The sequence below is a fragment of the Panthera uncia genome, chromosome B4 (assembly GCF_023721935.1).
Source record: "Panthera uncia isolate 11264 chromosome B4, Puncia_PCG_1.0, whole genome shotgun sequence".
In the NCBI taxonomy this organism is placed as follows: Eukaryota; Metazoa; Chordata; class Mammalia; order Carnivora; family Felidae; genus Panthera; species Panthera uncia.
The window spans coordinates 74,734,942-74,759,537 of NC_064809.1; the positions used below are offsets into that span (position 1 = coordinate 74,734,942).

At 53.8% G+C, this 24,596-nt stretch overlaps 1 protein-coding gene across 2 annotated transcripts; it reads left to right on the forward strand.

Annotated features, from left to right (window-relative positions):
* The first annotated feature begins 235 nt into the window (after positions 1-235).
* On the forward strand, positions 236-24,215 carry ASIC1 (acid sensing ion channel subunit 1). 2 transcript variants are annotated; one of them, XM_049627294.1, is made up of 11 exons: positions 236-641; positions 1,264-1,459; positions 18,147-18,297; positions 18,913-19,040; positions 19,323-19,473; positions 19,854-19,910; positions 20,381-20,534; positions 20,974-21,065; positions 21,566-21,645; positions 21,734-21,838; positions 22,000-24,215. In XM_049627294.1, exons 1-11 carry the CDS (start codon positions 280-282, stop codon positions 22,102-22,104), a joined length of 1,581 nt encoding a protein of 526 aa, XP_049483251.1. In that variant the 5' UTR covers positions 236-279; the 3' UTR covers positions 22,105-24,215. The 2 variants fall into 2 exon arrangements, with proteins under 2 accessions (XP_049483251.1, XP_049483250.1); XM_049627293.1 differs by lacking the exons at positions 236-641; positions 1,264-1,459 and adding an exon at positions 14,726-15,477 and having other exon boundaries at positions 19,320-19,473.
* The last annotated feature ends 381 nt before the right edge of the window (positions 24,216-24,596 follow it).

A 24,596-nucleotide genomic window follows, 5' to 3' on the forward strand; every position in this document is an offset into this window, starting at 1 on the left:
GGGGTCTCCCCTGGCCTGGGAAGCTTTCCTGGGAGGGCATTCTCTTGGCCTGAGCTGACCCCTGTGCCCCCGCATTTGGAGGAACCCTCTTCTACGAGTGTGTCCCTTGGCCGGCCACCTCTGGGCTCACACACAGAGGGAAGTCTCCTGCCCCAGGGGCAGTGACCTCTGGTGACGGGGATTCCGAATGGGCACACGTGCAGGGCCCCCCAGGTGTACTCTCATCTCAGGACAATAACAGTCTCCCCACCCCCCTTCCCCAGGGCCCCCTCGGCCAGGATGGAACTGAAGGCCGAGGAGGAAGAGGTGGGTGGCGTCCAGCCGGTGAGCATCCAGGCCTTCGCCAGCAGCTCCACGCTGCACGGCCTGGCCCACATCTTCTCCTACGAACGGCTGTCTCTGAAGCGGGCGCTCTGGGCCCTGTGCTTCCTGGGCTCGCTGGCTGTGCTGCTGTGTGTGTGCACCGAGCGAGTGCAGTACTACTTCCACTACCACCACGTCACCAAGCTCGATGAGGTGGCTGCCTCCCAGCTCACCTTCCCCGCCGTCACGCTGTGCAATCTCAACGAGTTCCGCTTCAGCCAAGTCTCCAAGAATGACCTGTACCACGCTGGGGAGCTGCTGGCCCTGCTCAACAACAGGTGGGCGGCTCCCACCCATCCGCTAGCCGGGCTCCTTGGAGTTGCATGCATCCCAGCTCCCGGATACCCCTATCAGGGGGCTCGCCTCTCCAAACCTGCTGTAAAGCCCGGACAACCCTGTCCTCTAGGCCCCCCAAGCCTGCCACTCACAGCAAAGGAATTGGGGTGCTGCTGAGCACGCAGTTGAGGGAGCCCAACCTCTGATCCCAGCATAGTCCCAAACAGCTCTGCCCCTACGCAGCCTGAGCTATGAGACATTAGCACCTTCTCGGGAATGACCTCTGCCACCCTCCTGCCGCTGCGTCTTGATCTTCTCCTCTATCTTTAAAGGGTAGGGACTGTAGTATAAAGATAGTTCCTGCCTTGATGTCTCTGCCCACCTCTCCCTTACCCATGCGGCCATGGCAGATCCTACTGTCTTCTCAGACCCCGGGGTTCAGGTCCTCTGGACACACCCAGCTCTCCTTGTGCCTATGCCCAGGCCTGCTTCCCAGGGCTGATTGCTACCCTCCTCCCTCCCCCCCCCCCCCCCACCGAGGTTGGGTATGGGACGCTGGAGGCCCAGTGGAGGGATGAATGGAAGGTCATGCTGATCCATGCGCTGCTCACCCCTGGGCTCCAGGTATGAGATACCGGACACACAGATGGCAGATGAAAAGCAGCTGGAGATACTGCAGGACAAGGCCAACTTCCGCAGCTTCAAGCCCAAGCCCTTCAACATGCGGGAATTCTATGACCGTGCAGGGCACGACATTCGAGACATGCTGCTCTCCTGCCACTTCCGGGGAGAGGTCTGCAGCGCTGAAGACTTCAAGGTGGTGAGTGAGTCCCCTGGTGTGGGGCATGAGTCAGCCCTGCCCCCGGAGGAGGAGGTTAGGAGCCGAGGGCCTCTCTTCAAGCTTGCTACTCTGGGAGAGGAAGCTGTGGGTCCCTGGGGTTTGCTTCTGTCCGAACAGGACTTAGTTCAGCACAGGGGCACGTGTGCTCTGTGTGAGGGCCTGAGCATCACCTTGTGTCCACGATGGCAGGAAAGAGGGCCCACAGTGCATAACACACATCAGGCTGACACATGCACTCATACACACACACACACACACACACACACACACGACCTGGCATGGCTTTGACCTCACAGCTTACTGTGTGGGCTGCAGGTGTCAGAGCTGGACATGGTGGTGGGTAAGCCTTATTATTTGAAATGAAGTCTGAGGACTATCACCTGGGAACTTGAAAGAACTGCAGGACTTAGCTACTCCACTTCCCCTGACCAACTGAATCAGAATTTGCATTTTAGCAGGTGATTTGGACTTAAGTTTGGGAAGCACTGAGAAAACTGGGAAGTAAGGGAAGCTTTCTCTTAAACAGCCAGACAGGTAATTCTCTCTGTGCCACCCCTGTCCACACACACACACACACACACACACACACATACGCACATGCACACACACACACGCACACACATGCACATACTGTCCGATTGGGTTCCCCCTTTGCCAGCAAGACCCACAGAGCCAGGGTCTGAGGAAGGAGAGATTATTTGGGGTACACAGTCATGGCTGAACTGGAAGTTCCCTTTGCTTTTTTTTTTCATCCCTTTGCTCCTTAAAATGGAGATGCCCCCGCAGACACACACACACCACTCCCCACAGATGGGGCTGCCTCAAAGCCAGCATCCCAAGGAGGGTTAGGGGAACTGACTTGCATCTCATGTGCCAGGTGATCCTGGGCAAGTCCTATAGATTCCTGAGCAGTTACAACCAGACAGGCTGGAAAGGGCCCAGAGGACCTGGAGCCATGTGTGAAAAATAACACCAGATGAGAGAACAATGCTTATAACCCTTCAGAATGCTTTGTAGGCTGTCCTTCAATCCCCTGGATAAACAGCCACATTATCTCTATTTTACAAATGCACAAACTGAGGCACAGAGAGGTAGAATGAGTTGCCTGAGTTCGCGTAGTTGGTTAGTGACAGCTTCAGGATTAGAACTCATGTCTCATTAAGTTCCAGTGAAGTGTGCTGTTTGTTAATATTGTTGGCCCTGGAGTCATTGTATCCATTTCCAATCCTGATCATTGCTCTTTGAAAACCCAGCCTCCCCTAGGACCCCCTTGCTATCCATGCCTGCCCCCAATTCTCCGCTCTCAGATATTCCCTTTTCTCCCTGCCCGTTTCCTCCCCTCCTTGCCTGCTTCCTCCCAGCATTATGGGAGCATGAACTGCATTTGCTTGTGTAGAAATGTTGGAGCTGTGGCCATGCTTGTTTTCTCCTGCTGAGGTTACACAAGGATTCCCAATTTCCTTACGCCCTGCTCTGCCGACCAGCTTCATGTGCCTTTGTCAATCCTGCCGGACAAAGGTTTCAAGACTACACTCCTTGCCGAGCCAAGCTGATGGGGGGCCTAGAATGGCGCGTTAACCACTTCCCTCTTTCCTTCCTCGAAACAGGAAAGTCCTGGATTCTCCAGAGCCTGAGACCAAAGGGTTCCGGGCTCACCAACTGTATACCCATGAGTGGTAGAAGTGGGCGAAGGTAGAAGTAAGACAGAGCCTTCCTCCTCTGTAACATACCCAGTGTACAGGCAGAAGGGACCAGCAAGAAAGAGAAAACCCATTAGCTTGAATGGCTTGTAATTCTGGACGGTGGGCAGACTACTTGGCTCAACCCGAGAAGGTGTAAAGCGGGGGGTTTAATTAGTCCATAGAAAGGGTTCAGTTGAGGCTCCATTTGTCCCTCATGCCCAGAAAGATTCCAAGTGGTGATGCCGAGACACGTTCGGTTCGTGAAATTGGAGATACTGAAATGTGATCGGTCCATGTTATCTGAGGGAACAATTCTAAGTAGACAGATGGACATATGACTGGTTCACAAAGCTCTGGAACAATCTGAGTTCTTCCTCTTGCTTGGGGTTGGCGTAAGGGGAGACACAAGAACTAGTAACCTGCAGACCCAGCACTGGCACCTCTTGGTTCTGGGTCGCCAGGGAAGACTAGGTTTTGGATGTTTCTGAGCTCATGTCAAAGACCTGACCCTGAATCTGGCCGCACCCAAACCTCTCACCCCCTCCTTCGACCCTCTCTCATAGATCTCCCTGCCCGCCTCTTTCCATGTCAGGAACTATACCACTTCCGCCGATAGGGATGTTACTACACACATGGGAGTTTGGTTGTGAATCCATGTCCGACATCTCCCCAGTGGAAAGGAAGGGCTCAGGCCCTCTCCTCCAGCTCCCTGGTACTAAGGGGCACAGACACTCCTTGCCTGATGCTCCACCTTCTCTCTCTTCTTCTTTGGTCTAATAGTTAGCATCTGCCTCTCCATCCTTGCCATTCTCTGCTAGGCCAAGAGGTATGTACTTAGCCCCTGGACAGACAGGGCACTGACAGAAAGCATTTGCCTATTGGGTCAGAGCTCCGGAGAGACTGTCCTGGCATCTTCTGCTGCCTTGAAACAGAGGTTCTAACTAGGAATCCAAGCCCTGGCTCACAGTTTTTGCAAAATATAGCGTGCAGAGGTACATGTGAATTCCTCTCCTGGTTTCCAAGGGCAAAGCTGATCCAACAGTGAGAACCTTGCTCGTGGGGGACAGTTCAGGGGGCATAGGAAGGGCATATTCTGGTCCCTCAAAGACCCCAGCTTCTCTAGCAGGGGTCTTCAGTGACAAGTGTTTCCCCCAGACGTGCTTCTGAATCCAGCTCAACCGTTGGGGATGGACTGGTGGTCACAGAGTGTTTGACTGGGTCCATCCCCCAGCCGTAGCTGAGTCGGCTTTGGAGAGTAGGAATACATTTGGGGAACCTGGGCTAAATCTGGGAGAAACTGATGTGGAAACTCTTTGGGACTGAAGAGGCAGAGGGCAGAGGGTAGACATTAGCGGCTCTCTCCTGAGCTACCATAAGAGCAACCAGAGACCCACTCTCAAGGACCCTGTCTTCCCTGTCCACTTCTTTTCCTTTGAGGAGGGGTGCTTCGTTGCCAGGGCAACAGGGTCTGAGGCTCTGCTCTCTCCCACCCCAGCTCGAGGCCAGCAGAGGCCAGCCAGGCCACGGCAGGGCAGGGGTTCCGTGGAGGGGGACCAGGGGCGCAGCTGTCTGCCAGTGTCTGGGTGGGGGCCGGAGGGAGTGAGCACAGTCGCAGCTGGTGCCAGCCTCCAGCTGCACCTTATCTGTCCCTGGCAGTGGGAGCGCCTGTGTGGCTGGAATGCTGAACAGCACCAGGGGAGGGGGCTGGCAGATGGCTGCCCAGTCAGCCCTATGCCACCCCCCTCCTCCAGCTGAGACCCAGAGCCTTTGCCTGGGGGAGAGAGAGTGGGGAATTCATTTCTGGACCCTGGAAGAGAAGGAAGGGGAGGGCAGAAAATGGAAATCCTTGGGGTGGGTATGCAGTGGAGATAGTATTCTCTCTCAGGTGGGGGTGGAATTGGGGGATAAGGGATTGAGGTGCCTACAGGAGTCCCCCCCCACCGCCAGGACCCAGAGGCACAGAAATCCCCCTAAGATTCTGGAAGGGGACAGGACTCTTCTGGATCACCTAGAGGGGTAAGAAGCAGATATAAGAAGTGGGTGTAGGTGGGTGATCCTGGGACCTGGAGAGGGGAGGGAGCAGCCATCTTATAGCAAGCTGAGCCGGGGTGCAGGTCCCAGAGAGAGCCAGGGCTAGCATGGGAGCATCCTTATCCCCGACTTGGCTCTGCCCCTTCACTGACACCCCTCACACCCACACGCCCTGGCTTGCCTCATCCCCCTCCCACCGCATAGCAGCTCAGACCAGCTCAGACCTCACTGAGTCTGTTCCCTCCAGCTAGCAGCGAACGGAGGCTGCTGAGGGGAAAAGCTGCCCAGACTGCTACATAGAGAGCAGGGTCCTGAGCAACCCTGCCCGGGGGCAAAGGCCCAGTGGTCTTTGTTGGGGGGGGGGGCGGTTAACGGGGAGCATGCACAGATTGCAGAGGGACCGGAGAGGCTGGAGCGGGGAAGTTAACTTTGGAGGAGGGCGTTCCTTCCAGCCTTATCCTTCTCTCCCTCCCTCCCTCAGAAGTGCCTGAGGTTGGAGGGAGGAGACAGGAGTTAGAGCCGGGTGCAAGAATCCCGGGGACCGTGGTTAGGGTTTCTCCCTCTCATTCCGTCTCTCTTTCACAAACATCCTTTGGATAACGTAGTTTCCTCTCTCACCTCCTCTCCCGGTCCTTTCTTCCTCCCCTGCCATTCTTGACTCCACCCCTCTCCCAGCTAAGAGGCTACTCTAAGTTAATTGATCTCTCCGCTGCTGGCTAAAGTAATAGGGAATTGATGTAAGTAACTAAGTGCCTCTGGGGGCAGAGTCGGCAGTGCAGGGGTGGAGGGAGCACCTCCAAGCCTCGGGCCTTTCTCCTGCCCCAGCCTGCGGAAAACTCAAAGGTATGGTCACTGCTGCACCTGGTATGCATCCATCTGGGAAGCGGAGGGAGGCCTGCAGGGAGGTCCCGTTTCTGCTGCGGGTGGAGGTTGCTTCTGAGCATGCTTCAACTTTGGTTCATTACTGTGACAGAGCCCCTTCTAAGGGCCAGGCCCCATGCTGGGTGCCAGAGACCCAGTCCCTGCCCTCAGGGAGCTTGGAGTTAAGTGTGGTACCCAGAGAGGCTCAGAGCCCAGAGAGTGGCAGTAACAAAGGAAGCCTCAGGGAACAGGGAGTAATGTGACTGGTACCAGAGGACCCTCGACATCTGGGTGGAGTCCTTCCAATCTCCCCAGGCCAGCTCAGCTATTCAGAAACTCTAGGGTTTTTTTTTTTTTAATGTTTATTTATTTATTCTTGAGAGAGAGAGAGAGAGCAGGGGAGGGGCAGAGAGAGAGAGCAGGGGAGGGGCAGAGACAGAGAGAGGGAGAGAATCCCAAGCAGGCTCCATCTGGTCTGTCAGCACAGAGCCTCACGCGGGGCTCCAACCCACGAACTGTGAGATCATGACCTGAGCTGAAGTCAGATGCTTAACTGATTGAGCCACTCAGGCACCCGAGAAACTCCACTTTCATAGAATGTGTGGTGACTCTCCACCCCCACCCCCCACCCGCTGCCATCCTCCCCCAGCAGATGCACAGCTCACTGCTCTCCAGCAGGGGTCATTGTCTGCCTCCAGCCAGGCACCCGAGGCACCAGCCTGCCCTCACGTAGGTCTGAGGTGGCTGCTCCAGGAACTTCTACCCTCTGGCTGAGAACCTCCCAGTCAGGACTCTTGTGTGAGGATTCTGGGAGGCCAAACTGGGAAGCAGACAGCAAGAATGAGAAGTGATGCCTAGTTCTGGCAGAGGGCGAGGCTGGGCATGGGGACCCCTGGGTTCTATTTTAGGCATAGTTTCATCTGGCTTCACTTCTTAGCTTCTAGGCCCAATTTCCTGTGAGGAAAGGGGGCTCTAAGGAGTTTGCTAAATTCTTCTTTGCCTGGGGGCAGCCCCTCCCTCAGCCTCTGGGACTCTCTAGCTAAGCCCGTGCTGGCCCATGTGTGGAATGGATGTATGGTACTGACTTTTCTGGACACATGGATCAGACATCTTGTGGGAAAAAAAAATTATATATATGTTTTTATTTATTTTTGAGAGAGAGTGTGTGTGTGAGCAGGGGAGGGGCAGGGAGAGGGGGAGACAGAGGATCCAAAGCAGGCTCTGTGCTGACAGCAACGAGCCTGATGTGGGGCTCAGACTCACAAACCGTGAGATTATGACCTGAGCTGAAGTCAGATGCTCAACCACCTGAGCCACCCAGGTGCCCCTTCCCTGTGGAAAATGTTAAAATGAGCACAAAAAGGGCTGTGTATTCACCTTGAGGGGAAGTTCCCTTAAGAAACTCTAAGGAGAGAGACTCTGGCATCCCAGGTTTTCTAAGGCCACCCCCCAGGGAAAGGGAGGACAAATTGTGATTTTTCTGAGCTACTATGAGTTCTTGGAAAGAAAACCCTTTCTCACCCTTCTCATCTGCACCTCCTTGATGTGGCTGCAGTCCCGGGGGGCCCTGGGAAGTGGGGCTGTGTAGCTTAGTGCTGTGTGTCTCTAATCAGTATGTCACATCATCGGGCCAGGCTGGGGACATTCCTAGGGGTGAGACGGCTGCAGTGGCCTTGACCGTGAATAGCAGTCAACTCAGCCTTCCTTATGACACATTCGCTGCATGTGGGCCCCAAGTGGGCAAGCACACATGTGCACCTCCATGGTGGGGTCTGAGGATGAGAGAATGGGGATGTAGATAAGGTGAGGTGGACGCGTGTGGATGTGCATGGGGGCACACGCCGCTCAGTGTGGTTGTGGGAGGGAGCTTGTGTGCAGGCAAACCTCTGGTTGCATGCAGAGCACATAGCAGCAAAATTAATCATCTCTTCCAGTCGAGCTTTGCAATATACAAACTCCCTTTGCTTTAGCTCATGGTCCTCAATTCTGGGAGGCAGGAAGATATTAATACCTTCACTTGAAAGATGAGGAAACTGAGGCTCAGGGATGTTAGGTGACTTGTCTGAGGTCACATAGCCAGTGAATGCCAGAGTGGGACCTTGACTTCAGATCTTCTAGATCCAGGTTCTTTGTGTGTGACTGTAGGAGCAGATGTGTGGAGCAGGGTGGTGGGGGGAGGAGTGTGTCTGGCTTCCCAGCTTGCCGTGTTCTCTAAAGAAGCAGGAGGCAGGAAGGAAAAGGGTACAAAGGAGAAGGAACCCCAGCCTCAGGTTGGCCACACCAAGTCTCTTGATTCCTCTGCCTTTTCATTGCACCACCTGGCCAAATCCCGACCTTAGTAGATAGACCCACCACTGGCTTTCCTCAGGGTGGCTCTAGGGCAACCAAGCTCTACCGGAGGACGTCACACAATAGGCCAGCTTGATATCACCTTGTGCCCATGATCAATATCCTGAAATGGGCCTGCTGTGCCACCTGGCAACCCCATTGTATTTTCCTGGTCACCTCGCTCTTCCCAATGATTACTGTAGACTTCTCCACTCATCTCAAACAGCCGCCCTTCCTAGCCCCCCCCACTCACCCTCAGCAGATGACCTTGCCTCCTGCTCCACAGAGAAGATACAAGCCTCAGAAGATAGAAGCCTCAGCCAAGAACTCGCCCTTCCTTTGGGAAGCGATCCCCAGAGGGGAGCATTCCTCTTATCTAGGCTGAAAATCTCAACCTATTCTTTCCATCTGATCTCCTACCTATATAGGAATTTTACCCTAAAGATTTTGCCTCTCCTTCTACACTAGGTCTCTGCCTCTCCAGTGGAACCTACCTACTGACACTGAAACATGCTTATGATTCTCCCATCTAGAAATACATAGCTAAAACGACAGCTATCATTTATTGAGCACTTGCTATGTATCAGGGTTGAGGTTAAGATAAAAACCAAAACCAAAGGTCTCTCGACTCCACAGCTCCCTCCAGCTCCAGCTCGCACACTATCTCTCTGCTTCCTTTCACAGAAAAAATTCTGAAAAGTGATGTATATATTCCACTGTCTCCATTTCCTCATCTCAAACTCCCTCTTCAATCTGCTTCAGGCTGCCATCTGCCTGCCCCCAGCACTCCACCAAAATGGTTCTAGTTGCGGCCACCAGGGACCTCCATGTGGCCAGATCCTGCAAACATTCTTTATCCTTACTCTCTCAATAACATTAAAAAATGGTTGACCACCTCCTCTTCTTAAAACCGTTCTGTCCTGACACCCACACACTCTCGATTTTCCTCCTTTGTCTAGTTCCTCCTTCTCTGTCTCATTGCCAGTTCATTCTCTTTAACTTGGCTGTTCAATGTCAGCACTACTCAAGTCTCAATCCCAAGCTTTTCTCTTTTTATAAATCATGAGGGCACAATTTAATGGTGCAACTTGATGAATTTTTCATTAGTACATTTTTACATTGGTGTATCTTTTTTTTACATATAAGATTTTATCTTTAAGTAATTTCTACACCCAATGTGGGGCCCAAACCCATGACCTTGAGATCAAAAGTCACATGCCCTACCCACGCTAGCCAGGTGCCCCTGCATTGGTGTATCTCACAATGTTATATTTTACGTATTACATCAGTATGTACTTACATTGGCATAAAAGTGTAAAACATTTCTAGCACCTTAGAAAGTTCCTTTAGGCCCTTTCCTAGTCAGTACTGTCCCATAAGAGGTAACCATTATTCTGACTTCTGTCGGGACAGGTAAGTTCCACCTGTTCTTGAAGTTCCTAGAGTATATGTATCCTCCATACACACTTTTGTGCTTGTCGTCTTTTGCTTTCGATTTTGTCTGTGACATTATTTTGTTTGGTGTGGTGGTAGTTAGCTCTTTGTCAATGCTGTGTTGTATCTCATTATATAAATATACCAAGATGTGTTTATCCATTCTACTCTTGCTAGACATTTGGGTTGTTATTAGTTTTTTGGCTATTATAAATAAAGCTACCATGAACATTCTTGTTTATGTTTTCTGCTTGTCATAGATACTCATTTCTTGGGTATATAACTAGGAGCTGTGGTTAAGTCACAGGTTGGGATTCTGTTTAGCTTCAGTGGATATTGACAAATCAGGCTTGTTTGCTCTTTCTTTCTTTCTTTCTTTCTTTCTTTCTTTCACTTTCTATTCTATTCTTGGGCCATCTCATCTTCACGCATGACTTCAGTCAGCATCTATATACCAGCGAGTGCCAGATGTATGCCTCAGTCTAGCTCTCTCCTCTCAGCCTCAGCACCAGTGACCAATCTCCCACTTCACATCTCTACTTGGATGTCCCCAAGGCTCCAAAAACCCAGCATGTGCAAAGCCAAATTCATCATCTTATCTCCCAAACTAGTCCTTGCCTTGTGTTCTGGCCTAGCGAGCCACCCCACCATATAGCCACTTATGCAGACTAGAAATCATCCCTGACACTCCCATCTCCCTCACCGCCCTTAACCGGACCTGCCATTGTTGCCTCCCAAATATCCCTATCCTCTACTCACCGTCAGCCCACTACTCACCGTCTCACCTAGACCCTGCAATCGTTTCCTAACAGGTCTTCCAGCAACCCCTCTGGCCACTCCAGAGTCCTTTCTTCAAAACACTGTTCTGATCACTTGAAATTCTCCCACGGTGTGCCTCCCATTGTCCTTGGACCAGAATCTTTGCTGTGGCCTTCAAGGCCCTGAGAGGTCTGGGTCCTGCATGTTCCTCCAGCCTGTTCTTACCCTGCCCTGGCTCTCCAACTACCTCCTCCTCTGCTCAGCTCTCTCCTTCCGTGGTCTTCAGGGCCTTTGCATGACTCTGCTCTCTAGAATACTCTTTCCCCCTGCCTCCCCCCCTACCCCCATGCAGACCTTTACCTAATTATGCCTCCTTATTCTTTAGATTGCAATTAAACCATCGCTTCCTCAGAGAAACCTGCTTTGATTCCCAAGGCTGGGTCAGATCTCCCTGTCATTCACTCCCATAGAGCATATTATTTTTTTCATAGCACTTATAGTTTGCAATTAAACATTTAGTTTTGCAATTTTTAGAAAATGGTGTCTGTCTCCCCCATCAGACAGTAAGTTCCACAAGGGCAAGACCCTGGTCCTTTATATATTCTTTTTTTTTTTTTTTAAGTTTATTTATTTTGAGAGAAAGAGAGGGAATGGGGGAGGGGCAGAGAGAGAGGGAGAGAGAGAATTCCAAGGAGGCTCTGCCCTGTCAGCATGGAGCCTGATGTGGGGCTCAATCTCACGAACTGTGAGCTCATGACCTGAACTGAAACCAAGACTCAGATGCTTAACCGACTGAGCCACCCAGGTGCCCCTATGTATTCTTCACGTGTCCTCAGTATGCAGATACTCAGTAAATATTTGATGAATAAATGAAAGAATGAAGAAGGAGGAAGGGATTTGGAGGGGGATGATCTAATCCTAGTCTCATGCCCATTACTTGCTCTCCATGAAACTTGAACAGATCATTGTGCCTCAGTTTCCTCATTTGTCGGGGGGGGGTGTGAAGTTACTCAAACCTGCTTAATTCACTTGGTTGTATAAGGATCCCATGAGATATTAATTGAAGAGCATGAAACATTGTACAGATGTTGAGGGCGAGGGAGTTTAGAAAGACATGTGGAGAAAGTCAGAAACCACTGAGTCGCCACACACAGCTTAAGAGCGGTGCTGGGTAAGGAATGACACAGGGAAGGGTTGCATCCTTGGACAGAGGGTTCAGAATCGAGTGCTGTCCTACCTGCGTTCTGCTTGGCCACTTCTCCTGGGGCCTCTGTGTGTGCTTGGGGGGTGGGGGGCGGTCTGTGTGTGCTGCTTGATACTTTCCTTACCTCCCATTACTGTGAAAATTTTGGATTTGTCTACTGGAACAAGATGTGGTAGCAGAGAATGTTAGAGGATGGAGGAGGGAAGAAATGTGGTTGGTGTGTGTGTGTGTGTGTGTGTGTGTGTGTGTGTGTGTCTTTGTTGCCCCACAAGGCAGCTGTGTGTAGTGATGTGTAGGTGTGCAGTGTGGGTCTTTGTGTTGGTGTGGGGGAAGAAGTGTCCTGCCATGCTGGATTTGCCGTCCTCTGAAGCTGCTGTGTGTGCGCATGCCCTTCTCTCTAGTGAAGCCTCGTGGTGGAAGTGTCTGTCCCCTGTCTTGGTGTCTTCCCTCTGGAAGTCTAACCTACCTCTCCGGCCAGAAGTCTGAAGGAGGGGAACAATGCCCTCTAGTGGGTGTGGAACGCACGGGCAGCTGTGGCTTCCCCACCCTCACCCCAGGCCTAGAACTTACCTGTGAAACACACATCCTGAGGACATGCAAAGCCTTCTAGAAGCTGAGGTCTGGGAGGGGGGTGCCCAGGTGGAGAAAAGGCACACGGGACCAGAAACAGAAAAGGAACCCATGAATTCACACAGAAGAAGCCTGAGGACCACAGCCGAAGGGGGTTGGGGGGCGGTAATCTTTCTTCTCATCTCTTGAGTGACCTCTCTGGTTGCCCTGGGTGTTCCTGGTCTTCTTGGTTCTAGTTTCTTAACATGGTCCCTGGGTCTTGCTCTTTCATTTTCACGGTCTCTGTTTTCAAGAACCTGTTGGTCACTGCTCATGCCTGAAGGGGCTTGAGCAGATTTGGACCCCCCATTCTGTGTCCTGAGTGGGTACTAACTTTGTCCTGTGCAATCAGGGAAGGCTTCTCGGAGGAAGTAACATGTGAGTAAGGTCTTGATAAATGAGTAGAAATTCTCCAGATGGAGTCCAGGGAAGGCCTGGAGCTGTGGATGAGCCTTGTGTGTATGCAGAACGGGAGAAGGGCATGGTGGCTAGGCACTAGACTGCTGTGGAAGGTTGGGGAAGGGAGGCTGGAAGGTAAATTGCAAAGGCCTCATAGCTCCTCTTGCGATGGAGGTGATTTCACCAAGAGGCACTGGGGCGTGAAGGTCTCTATGCAGGAGAATGGTCAGAATTATATAAGGTGGGGAGAAACTACTGGGAGGCAGGGGATTGGGGAGAGCAGTTGGAAAGCCATTGTTTAGGCAAAAGAGGTGGAGGCCAGTCTGAGGGCAATGGTGAAAGATGGAGATGGGCCAGAGCTCAAACACCGCTCTTCTTCTGGGGCCTCTGTGTCCCTGGCAGCAAAGCTGAGGCCAAAGGTCCTATATTAGTCAGTTCTGCTGGCATCTGGCACCCTGCCTCCAATCCCCAACACACTCCAGGGTCTCTGCCTGGAAACAGAGAAGGGAAGAGGTGTGGGAGCAGGGAGGGAGGGGAGAAAAGGAGGGGGAAGGAGGTCTGAGGCTGTGTGATGGTTAAGGAAGGGCAAGGCCCAGTAGACTCATCTGACCTCCACTGCTTACCTCTGGTCCTGCAAAGGAAGGGTTAACAGGCTTCCCCTCTCTCCCTCCCTTCCACTCCTCCCCTCAGGTCACCTTCTAGGCCCTGGAGACTTGGCTTGTGGCTCAAGTTCCTCAATCATTGGCCCTGAGTAATCAGAGCGCACAGAGGGGCCAGGGGCCTGGGGGCAGAGAATGGTAAACTGGGGGCAAGTCTCAGAGACTGAGCAGCCAGGTGTATGTATGAGGCTGAGGGTTTGGGGAACACCCCGAGTTGGTTCCTGACACTCTCCACCTGACCTAGCAGTATTCTCTGATCTCAATTTCTTCCACCTACCAGACAGAATTCCTCGAACTCCTCTCCTGGACGTTGAGGGGTGGGCAAGCTGGGAGGGGGAGTGGTGGTCTGCCAGGAAGCTTTTCAGCTGCAAGAGACAGGGTCCTCCCCCCCACTGGTGCCGGGAACTGGCCATAAATGAGTCTGTGGTCAGTGAGAGACCTCTGCTAATGGAACCTGGGCTGCCCCCCAAGCCACAGAAGGGAAAGGTGGAGGAGGGGAAAGTGACCTAAGTGTTGCTCAGCACAGGGGAGGGTGAGGACTTGAAGCTGAGCCAGAATCAGGGGAGGCAGGGGAGGATAAATGGGGTCAGGGACTGGCGGGAGGGAAATTGGAGGTCAAGGCAATGATTACAGGGGAATTAAGGGTTCAGGAAGTAACAGGGTAAATTGGGGTCAGGGCAGTGACTGAAAGGGAACTGGGGTCTTATGTGTGTATTGGGAGATGATGGGGGTATATGGTCAGTGAAATAATTGGGGGGATTATGGATCAGGGGGAGTCATGGAGGAATTAGAGGTCTGAGAGAGCCGAGAGTGCAGAGGCTCTGATATCTCAGGGAAATGGCTGCACCAGGTGACAATGGGGGCGAGGACCCAGAATTGGGACAGGAAGACCAAGGGAGATGCTGAGGAACCGATGGGATGGTGATAGGGAGCTTGAATGTCATGGGGGAGGGGCAGGGACTGTGGCTCTGGGCTGTGGAAGCAAAGGAATCTGCTAGGTCCCATCTCACCTGGAGCCCCTAGGCTTGTCTAGGGTTTCCACTGTCTTCCACCCCCTCTGTCCTGCTGGAGCTGGTGACAGGAAAGGGGCTCCCTCCCCTCCATCAGCCTCCCTTTCCCACCGCCATCCATTATTCATCAGCCCAGAGGCCCGCCCTGTGGCAGAGCAGGCAGGTCCTCCTCCCCACGCCCCGCCCAGTCTCAGCCCCATCTCAGCCACACTGCCACGAAGGCCCCGGCAGAGAAGGACAGCTGGCTGGCGGGGCGGAGGAGACCTGGCAGAAGGTCTGGGAGGCTGGCTCTGCCGGACCCTGCCTGGATCACATCTGTCTCTCCCTTCACCTGCCAATCCCCAGTGCCAGGAAGCCCCTGGAGAAGATGCCCATCCAGATCTTCTGCTCTGTGTCATTCTCCTCTGGAGAGGAAGCCCCAGGGCCCTTGGGAGATGTTTGGGGTCCGCACCAGCGGCGGCAGCGGGACAAGTCAGAATCAGAAGAGGAGGAAGAGAAGGAAAAGGAGGCAGTGAGGAAGAAGGCTAGAGAGGGGGATTCGCCCATGGATTTGGTGGCCTTTGCCAACAGCTGCACCCTGCATGGCACCAGCCACATCTTCGTGGAGGGGGGTCCAGGGCCGAGGCAGGCCCTGTGGGCAGTGGCCTTTGTTCTGGCACTGGGTGCCTTCTTGTGCCAGGTAGGGGACCGCGTTGCCTATTACCTCAGCTACCCGCACGTGACTCTGCTAGATGAGGTGGCCACCACGGAGCTGGCCTTCCCGGCGGTCACCCTCTGCAACACTAATGCTGTGCGGCTGTCCCAGCTCAGCTACCCCGACTTGCTCTACCTGGCCCCCATGCTGGGGCTGGATGAAAGTGACGACCCTGGGGTGCCTCTGGCCCCACCGGGGCCTGAGGCCTTCTCTGGGGAGCCCTTTAACCTGCACCGCTTCTACAATCGCTCTTGCCACCGGCTGGAGGACATGCTGCTCTATTGTTCCTACTGCGGGGGGCCCTGTGGCCCCCACAACTTCTCGGTGGTGAGTGGGGGCCCGGGCCGGGTGTAGCACCCTAAGCGTGTCTGACATGGCACACCCTGACTGTCGCCTCCTGGGGCTGGGGCTGGTGACCACCTCCCCTGCCTCACCTGGGCCACCCACACTTTAGGACCTGTCTCAGAGAGACCTGGCCAGAGCTTGCCCCGGGAGCCCCAGGGTCTGGAACCGGGCTGCTATTTTCGGGTCTGTGCCGTCCTGCTCTTCCTGTTAGAATCTTGAAATTCATCTGTGCTAGTTGGTAATTAGCTGCTGCCCTGAGGCCCCTGGTGTCTCCCTGAATATTCTCCAGCATCTCCAGCCCTTTCCCAGACCTCCCTGCGATCGAGCAGGGCCTAGGACCTTAGTCTGTCTTTGGGGTCAACCTCTGGTCTGATGGTGGGTACCTATTCCTGGCCCTAACAATTTTGACTGTCACCCCTGGACTGGAGCTGGGGCAGGTATAACCTGGTCTCTGGAGGCACAGAAGAAGAGCGTGGAAGGGAGGTGGAGGGGTGGGGACAGCCCAACTCCACCCCACCACACCCCTTCTCAGTAATGACCACAGCAGGGATGTCAGTGCATCCTCATGTGGTCTTTCAGTGTTCCTCCTACAGTGTGTGTGTGTGTGTGTGTGTGTGTGTGTGTGTGTGTCTATCTGTGTATCTGAGGGAGAACAACAGACCTCCTCTAAATCCTCTCCTTCCCCTCCAGCTCTGAGTGCCTAGGGATCCTCTCGCCCAGGGAAGCCTTCAGTGGGAGTCAGCCTCCTGCTTGCCCTCCCACTCTGGAGTTTAGGGTCCTTGCTGAGGCACCAAGTGGCACCCCCTCCCCTCCCCAGTTCAGCTTCCAGTTCTGTCTGGCCTGACTCCTCTCCTGCCCCCTCCAGGTGCCAGATGCCTGGCCTTCCCTTCCCCCACATCTGTCCCTCCGTCCCCCACCTCATCCATAGCGCAGGAGCAGGTGGCTGTCATCAGTGTGTTGTGGACCAACCGCAGACAGGGACCTCGAGGTTTTGGCCACTGGATCTCAGGCGGGCCGGGAAATACAGGAACGTGGGATGATAACAAAGGGGTCAACTTAGCCGCCTCTGGACCTGAGGGTAGAACACTTCTCACATAGAACCACCAGGTGGCAGCAGCAGCCCACTGGTCAACCTCACAGCCCTCAGCCCAGGCAGGGCTGGTGCTCTGGGCCACCTGGGGTCCCTCACCTTCCAGATGGAGGGTAGGCGTGGGTGTGCGTCTGGAACCTGTGACTGAGTGCCACAAAACTTCCTTGTGGGGCTGGGGGATTGGGAGTTGTTGGAGTTCTGTCTCTACTTCATCTCTGGGCCTTACCCACAGAATAGAGGAGAGCACGTGTTTTCTTTTCTGAATGGGGGAGGAGGCTGTTCCAGGAAGGGGGAAGGGGACAGGGATTCTATTTCTTAAGAACCTCCACATACCCCCACTGCTCTGGTCTGGCCTAACACTGTCTTTCTCTTTCCCTGGGCTGTGTCTGTACTGACCTTCTGACTTGCTTTGTGGACTCTGTCACCATCAAGCAGTAGTCAAAGCATACTCACCCCATTTGTGGGAACCTGGAAACATTCAGGCAAGCAGCAGGGAGAGGGCCATAAGGAATTGGTTCACTCTTCTCTCCATGGCTGTGTGGTCAGAACTGTGACAAGGGCTGCTCTGAGGGATGGGCTGGAGAGACTGCCCCCAGGGCTCAGATCTCCTCTGAGGCCCTCATAGTTCTACACAAACATTGCCAAGCATACCATGCCCTGAATGCTCAGTACCAAATCCTGGGAGAGGAGATGCTGGTGCTTGGGTGAGCATGGTCCTTGGGATGGCAACTAGGTCCGCTTTCAGGTTCTGGTGATGATGGGACAACGATGGACATAAGGGGCTACTTGCTAGAGAAAACTAAAAAGCTTCGCTTGGTTTGGGGGAAGGATCTCGGGGAGAGCAAGATTTCAGATGCCTGGGGCAAAATCCGGGAGAAGAGAAATCATATCTCAGAAGGCCCCAGGATCTTGGGCCTGAGGAGGGGGTCTCAAGGAGGGACCAGGAGTATGGCAGTGACGGGATCCTGGTGATGGAGGTGTATATATGTCAGGGTCCCAGCAGGAAAAAGACTGCCACTCGGATAGTCTAATTGAAAAGACTTGAACAAAGGGTCTATTTACAGAGCTGTGGGCAGAATTAAGGAAACTCTGCCTGAAGGGGCCTGAGGCACCTAGTGATAGTGGGAAGTTGTCACATACAAGCTAAAGGGGTACAGGGAGGCAGCGGTGCTATGCGGGGAGCCCTTCTGGCAGGGTCTGTAGTTCAGGGTCTAAACCACTGCCAGAACATTTTCAGAGGGGAGAAGGGTGGGGAAGGATGAACACCCGGATCTCTATCTCCTTCTGCCCTCTGATCCCTTAGTGATAGCTCCCAGTGGCCATCCCGAACCCAGAGCCTGTCCAAGTGACAAAGGGGCACGGACAGCACACTCCATCAGGATCAGCTTTCCAGGGCACAGAGCAGGGCAAAGAAGGGCAGCGAATGAGTGAGGAGGAGGAAAAATGGAGAATGGGCTACATAGAAGGAATCATTCCTGAGCAGCCGAGGGGCCTGGGAACAGCCCTTGGTAGGTAGGAGGCGCTGCCAGGACTCTCAGGTTCTTCACTCTGCCTTCACCAGGTCTTCACACGGTATGGAAAGTGCTACACATTCAACTCGGGCCGAGATGGGCGTCCACGGCTGAAGACCATGAAGGGTGGGACTGGCAATGGGCTGGAGATCATGCTGGACATCCAGCAGGACGAGTACCTGCCCGTATGGGGAGAGACTGGTATGTCACTTCTCTCTGAGACCCCTTCCCATGGCCCTAGTCATCAGCCTCCACCAGGGGACTCCTGAGCTCCACTGTGGGACCCGAGGCAGGACTTGGGCTCTCCTCCCTTCTTCCTAGCATCTTGCCATCTCCATCTCCGACTCTACCTGATTGCCACCCTCACAGTTCTCTGGCTCCCCCTTCCTGGCTCAGTTACTCTCCAAGGTAACCAGCCATCCCTTTCCATCAGTGGCCGCCACTCGCTCTATAAATAACTCCCTCTCTTCTTGGGCCGTCTGCCGTTAGTCTGGTCCCAGGGGGCCTTGGGGCTGAGAGACATGAGGAGAAGAGAGAAAAGGAGAGGGAGAAATAGATAGTGTCTGGGAAAGAATATGAAACGCCGAGATGCATAGCTGAAGTCAGATAAGAAAAGTACGTAGGTTGCAGGGTTCATCAGGGCAGCATGCAGTTAGCAAACCCAAAAGGATCCTGGGGATGGGCCCCATAGACTAACCCCTCTCCCCGTCCCAGTGTGCACTGTGCTTATTCCTAGGAGAGGTGGCATGACCCCAGCTCTGAAGGAGGTTAGGGAGTCAGAAGCCTTCCCGATACACACCCCCCTCATTCCCATAGATGAGACGTCCTTCGAAGCGGGCATCAAAGTGCAGATCCACAGTCAGGATGAACCTCCCTTCATCGACCAGCTGGGCTTTGGTGTGGCCCCAGGGTTCCAGACCTTTGTGTCCTGCCAGGAGCAGCGGGTGAGAGGACCACGGGAGGCTGGTCCCAGGGTGGGGTGTTGAGGGGTCGAGATGGAGTGGTGGGCAATCAATACAGGAGGGACGGGTGAGCTAGGGTCTGGGTTTCAGTCTGACTAGTGAGAAGCATGAATGAACAGGAATGCTCTGTAAACTCTGAGACCCTCAGAGTGTGCAGAGGGAGAGGGGGCCGGACTCCTGAGTTCTGCATCTTGTCAGACAAGTCCATCAAGGTGACTTGGGGAGAAGTCCCCACACCCCCCAGCTCCCCGGCTCTCCCAGCAGCTCATCTACCTGCCCCCGCCCTGGGGCACCTGCAAAGCTGTTACCATGGACTCGGATTTCTTCGACTCCTACAGCATAACTGCCTGCCGCATCGACTGTGAGACACGCTACCTGGTGGAGAACTGTAACTGTCGCATGGTGCACATGCCAGGTCAGGCCCCAAAGCTCCAGACACAGTCTTGGGGCCCCTCAGCCTGCATTGCCTCTCACCAGCTCCCCATGCATATCAACCACCTGCCAACACGGAAGCAAGATTAACTGGCTTCTCCCCACCACAGTTCTAGCCCCGTCCATATGCCTATGGCTCTTGTCCCTCTGACCTCAATTCCTGACTGTACCCGTCAGAAAGTGTGGAAAGCATCCAAGAGGGGTGTGGACTGTGGGGTGGGTCACCTTCAGGACAGACTGGGGACTGGCTAGTCCTGCCCTCCCACCCTCTCCTAGTTTCTAGTTTCTAGGCCCTTAATACCACCATCATCAGAAGACCCCTTTAATCTCCATCCTGCACCACTGTCTTTTCTCCTCTGTTAGGGGATGCCCCATACTGCACTCCAGAACAGTACAAGGAGTGTGCGGATCCTGCTCTGGGTGAGCACCCCTGTCCTGGGGCAGTCTGGGGGAAGGAAGGAGCCATGTGCATGGGGGTTTCAGACCAAGTTCCCAGAAGCTTCAGATAACTCCTGGATCAGGCTTCACTTGAACTCTCTCTCCTGTGTCTGACCTCAGCAAGGCTGGGAATGGCATCTCTAGAGGCCTCTGTGAAAAATGAACCGGGCTCACCCGGGAGGGGCCCTCACCCTCTCTCATCAACACCTCAGCTGGTTGACCCCCAAGGGCCCTGAAGCAATGAGATACAGGATTATGAAATATCCATGGGGAGGCTGGGTGAGGATCAGCACAGAGTGGGCACAGGGCAGGCACAGGGCTGAGGCAAAGGACAGGTCAGGTAAAGAGAAGGGGATCCAGGCTTCCTTTGGACAGGGCCAGGATGTTCATGTTGGGAAGGTGCTGGCCGAAGAGCCCCACTCAACTGGTGCCTCTCACCTGGTCGGGCACAGACTTCCTGGTGGAGAAGGACCAGGAATACTGTGTGTGTGAAATGCCCTGCAACCTAACCCGCTACGGCAAGGAGCTGTCCATGGTCAAGATCCCCAGCAAAGCGTCAGCCAAGTACCTGGCCAAGAAGTTCAACAAGTCTGAGCAGTACATAGGGTAAGGGCTCTAACTGTGCAGGGCAGGGCCCTTGGGCTGGGACTGTAAAGGGTATAATGGGGCTTTGAGGGGCCAGCAGACAGGAGGAGGTTGAGATAACAAGGAGAAGGCAACCAAGGAGTCTGGGGTGGGCATGGAGGGCAGATCTAGCTGGAGCAAGCAAAGGAAGCACCTCTCTTTCCTCCTTGCTTCATTCTCTATCTTCATCCGCACTGCTACAGCTGGGGTCACTCCACACTTGCCAGTGTGCGGAGTGTCTTTTCATAGGTGCCATCACACTTAATCCTTACAACAATCCTAAAAGGCAGGCACCCCCATCGACATCTCATTTTATGGACATGGAGACAGATTCAAAGAGGATAACTTGCTAAGGTCACCTAGCTAGTAAGGGACAGAGATGTGACTTGAACCTAGGTCTCCTCCCCCAACCCCTTTGCAGGGAGAACATCCTGGTGCTGGACATTTTCTTTGAAGTCCTCAACTATGAGACTATTGAGCAGAAGAAGGCCTATGAAATTGCAGGGCTCCTGGGTGAGCTGCTCATGGCACTGTCCCCTTCCCATGCCATGGGCATGGCGTGACACCCTACTACCCAAAGCAGGCTGCCTACCTCTGTCCCGCAAGTTCCTTCCTCGCCTGCCATCCCCCCGGGTCCTTTCCCCAAACTCTGTTGTCTCGGTATATAGTGGGAGGAGGGGGCTGAACCTTCTCTTAGGGCAAAGTGGTAGAGACAGGCCTGTGGGCATGAAGCGGGGACTCTTTCATAAGCCTTTGAAAATTTACCCGGAAAATGAATGTTGGGGTATTTTATATTTTCTGAATGACACCTGTTCACTTTAGAAAAGTTTAAAAAAAAAATGCAGAAAAGCATGGAGAAGAAAATAAACCCCACCAGAATCGCTTTGTGCTCCTTCTGTGCAAAGGCTGTGGATCTTTTTGCAAATACGACTTAACTGTCCCTGTCCCAGTAAGCTCTGCTGCTTCCAAGGTGTCCTGACGCCACTAACCTCCCTGTGCCCCCTCCCCTGCAGGTGACATTGGAGGCCAGATGGGCCTGTTCATTGGGGCCAGCATCCTCACAGTACTGGAGCTCTTTGACTACGCCTATGAGGTAATTGTGGGTGGGCCGTCGGGGTGGGGCCACAGGGTTTGCAGGGTTCCGGCCTGCCAAACCACTCACCACCCCACCTCTGTCTCAGGTCATTAAGCACAAGCTGTGCAGAAGAGGAAAGTGCCAGAAGGAGGCCAAAAGGAGCAGCGCGGACAAGGGTGTGGCCCTTAGCCTGGATGACGTCAAAAGACATGTGAGGGAGCAAGAGAGGGGTGCCCTCCGGCCCTGCCCCTTCCCTCCCCCCCAGCCCCAGGACCACCCCCCTCGCCACCTCTTCTCCTTTGCCTCCCCTGAGCCCCAGCGCCACCTGTCGCCCTTCTGATAACCAGTCCCTGTCCTGTGCCATTCCCCTAGAACCCGTGTGAGAGCCTCCGGGGCCATCCTGCTGGGATGACGTATGCTGCCAACATCCTACCTCACCATCCGGCCCGAGGCACTTTTGAGGACTTTACCTGCTGAGCCCCGCAGGCCACCGTACCAAAGGCCTAGGTGGGGAGGGCTAGGAGAATAAGGGGGCCCTCAGTTGCGCCCCTCCGCATCTGCCCTGGGGACTCACTCCCCCCTCCCAAGGTAGTCCCCCACTCCTGGGCAGTCCTTTCCTCTTGTCTGTGGTGAGGAAGGAGTCTTGACCATAGAGCCCTCTCCCTGCCTCTATCCCGTTCTTTTTATTTTTACTGAAACTAATCTAAAAAAAAAAAAAACTTTAAAAAAACTAAAAAACTAAAAACTAAAAAGAGAGAATGGGGCAGGTGACCTCAGGCTGCCCCTTTCTGCTCCATGCTGCCTCCCCCAGCTCCCAGCCTGAATTATGTCTGTCTGGCTGTCTGTCATCTGACTGTCCACCTACATTCTGCTGCCACCAGTCACCAAAGCCCCTCCCAGTGGGGGGTGGAGGGGATCCTTGGGGTCTGGAATTTGGCCCCGAATCAGAGAATGTACCTTGAAGGGGAGGGCTAGTTGCGGGGGGAGGGGGGGAGGCTTCCCCAGCCTTAAGAGACCCTCTCAGCCCAGTGTCCCCCCAACCGCAAATTTCCAGGCAAGAACTAAGACCCTAGTCCCCATTCCCACCCCCTTACATGTGAAGTCTCTATCTAGGGAGTTGGGGATGGGAATACCCCGAAGAAGTGGATGACGGGGAGAAGATGTGGCCCTGGTGCTGTAGGCCACATCCTGATACCTACAAGTTCACCCCCACCCCAGAACTGCTGGAGAGAAATCCCAAGAGGTAGCACTCCTCTACTGTCCCATGAAAGATCCAGCTGGTTGGCTTCCAGCTCAGGGAGAGGGACACTGGTGCCTAACCTCACTGGTCCCTCTCCCAGGGGCCCCTGCGGAGGGCCACATCCATAAATTTTCTTATGGAACTCTCCCAAGTCCTCTCCCCCAACTTCATTTGCTTCTCTCAACAACCTCATCTGCATTTTCTATTTCTATATGATACAGACTCTATATTGCTATATCTCTGTATATACTTTCCCCTAACTCTGTCTGTCTCTACCCCATCCCCTCTTGTCTCTAAGAACCATCCTCCCGCTCCAAGTCCCCCTTTCTGTGTTTCTACTCCCTCTCTGGTCTCTGAATGCCTTCGCCTGTATAAAGAGTTGGACTCTCTCCCCTGGTGTCTGTACTGTGTACACACATCCCTCTGAGAAGCACAAGGAGACGACACGCGCATTGTAACCTTCGCACTGTCTCGGTGGCGACATAAAGGAAGCTGTGAATCACAAGCTCTGCCTCTTTCTGGCCTCACCCTCTGCCCCCAACCCGGGCACCCTATGCCCTTCCCGTAGCCTTAACATTCCCTCCCCTGTTTCACAATCACAAAGCCCTTTGCCTGGCTGACTGTGGCCTCCCCAGGGAAGGGATAGCTGTGGAAAGAGACCCTGCCCAGGGAGTGGAGATCTGCTCTGCACACCAAGCCAAGGGTGTCAGAGACAAGGGGAGCTGCGGTCTTGTAGCTGGAGAGACAGAAGTTCAGGTCCTTAGTCAGTGACCTTTCCTTCCTTCTGGGTGCCCAGCCTCCTTTCCTCACCTGATACCTAAGCCCACCACTTTTATTTTCTGGTGAGGTATGGTTTGGTAATGGTGGGGAAAAATACAGGTTTAGAGGGGAAGTTGAAAGCTCTGCTCTTCTGTCTCTCCCTTCCTATCTTAATGAGAAATGAGTGAAGTAGAGGGCCTGCCATGCCCCCTCCCCCAGGCACTCCCCCTAGGCCAGAGCCCTACCCCTTCCCAGGCCTTCTCCGCCCAACTGTCTCTTGGTCTCCAACCCCAGAACAGGACCTGTGGCAGGTCACCTGTGCACTGCCTGGAGCTAGAGAGTGAGGCTATGGGATGTTGGGGGAGCTCTTGGTTCTTAGAAGTTCCTTGGAGATCAGACCTCTCCAGAGGGAAGCAGGAACAAGGCCAAGGGGTGTGCACCGGATGGAGAACAGCAGGCAGGGCTACGGGTGACGCATGCCTCTGGTCTAATAAACTGGGTTTCAACCATCTCTTCAGTTGTCGTTCTTCTCTTATTTGAAGAGTATTTGGGCCTTTCCACGAAGTGCCTAAAACTGAGCTTAGCTTAGGGCCAAACAACTGGGGAGAAGTAAGGAGGCTTGAGCAAGGAGACTCTGGTTCTCCTGGGATGGGACAGACTGACCATCACACCAGGTATGGTTTGAACCACTGGGCAGGGAAAGAGGGAGAGGTCAAAGGTCCCAAAGAGAAGTCCTAGCACAAAGGATTCTTTGGAGAGCGGGCAGGGTCAAAATCCAAAATAAAATCTGGAAGCAGCTTAGGTTTTAAAGGTCAGGGACAAAGTTGGGTCCAAGTTCTGGCGTGAGGTAGTTATTGCACTGAATTTGTGGAATGACCTCTGGGCTATTAGCCAGAAGATCTGGATTCTGGGCTTTGGCTTTATTGCTAACTTGGTTGATCTTTGCCCAGTCATTCACTAAGATCAGCTC

What these genes read in the sequence shown, in the direction of transcription:
- ASIC1 (XM_049627293.1), top strand. Translation starts at nt 14,824, where the DNA reads ATGCCCATCCAGATCTTCTGCTCTGTGTCATTCTCCTCTGGAGAGGAA. An exon ending in GCCCCCACAACTTCTCGGTG is followed by an intron (nt 15,478 to 18,146) that starts GTGAGTGGGGGC and finishes TGCCTTCACCAG; the next exon opens with GTCTTCACACGGTATGGAAA. An exon ending in TGTCCTGCCAGGAGCAGCGG is followed by an intron (nt 19,041 to 19,319) that starts GTGAGAGGACCA and finishes CGGCTCTCCCAG; the next exon opens with CAGCTCATCTACCTGCCCCC.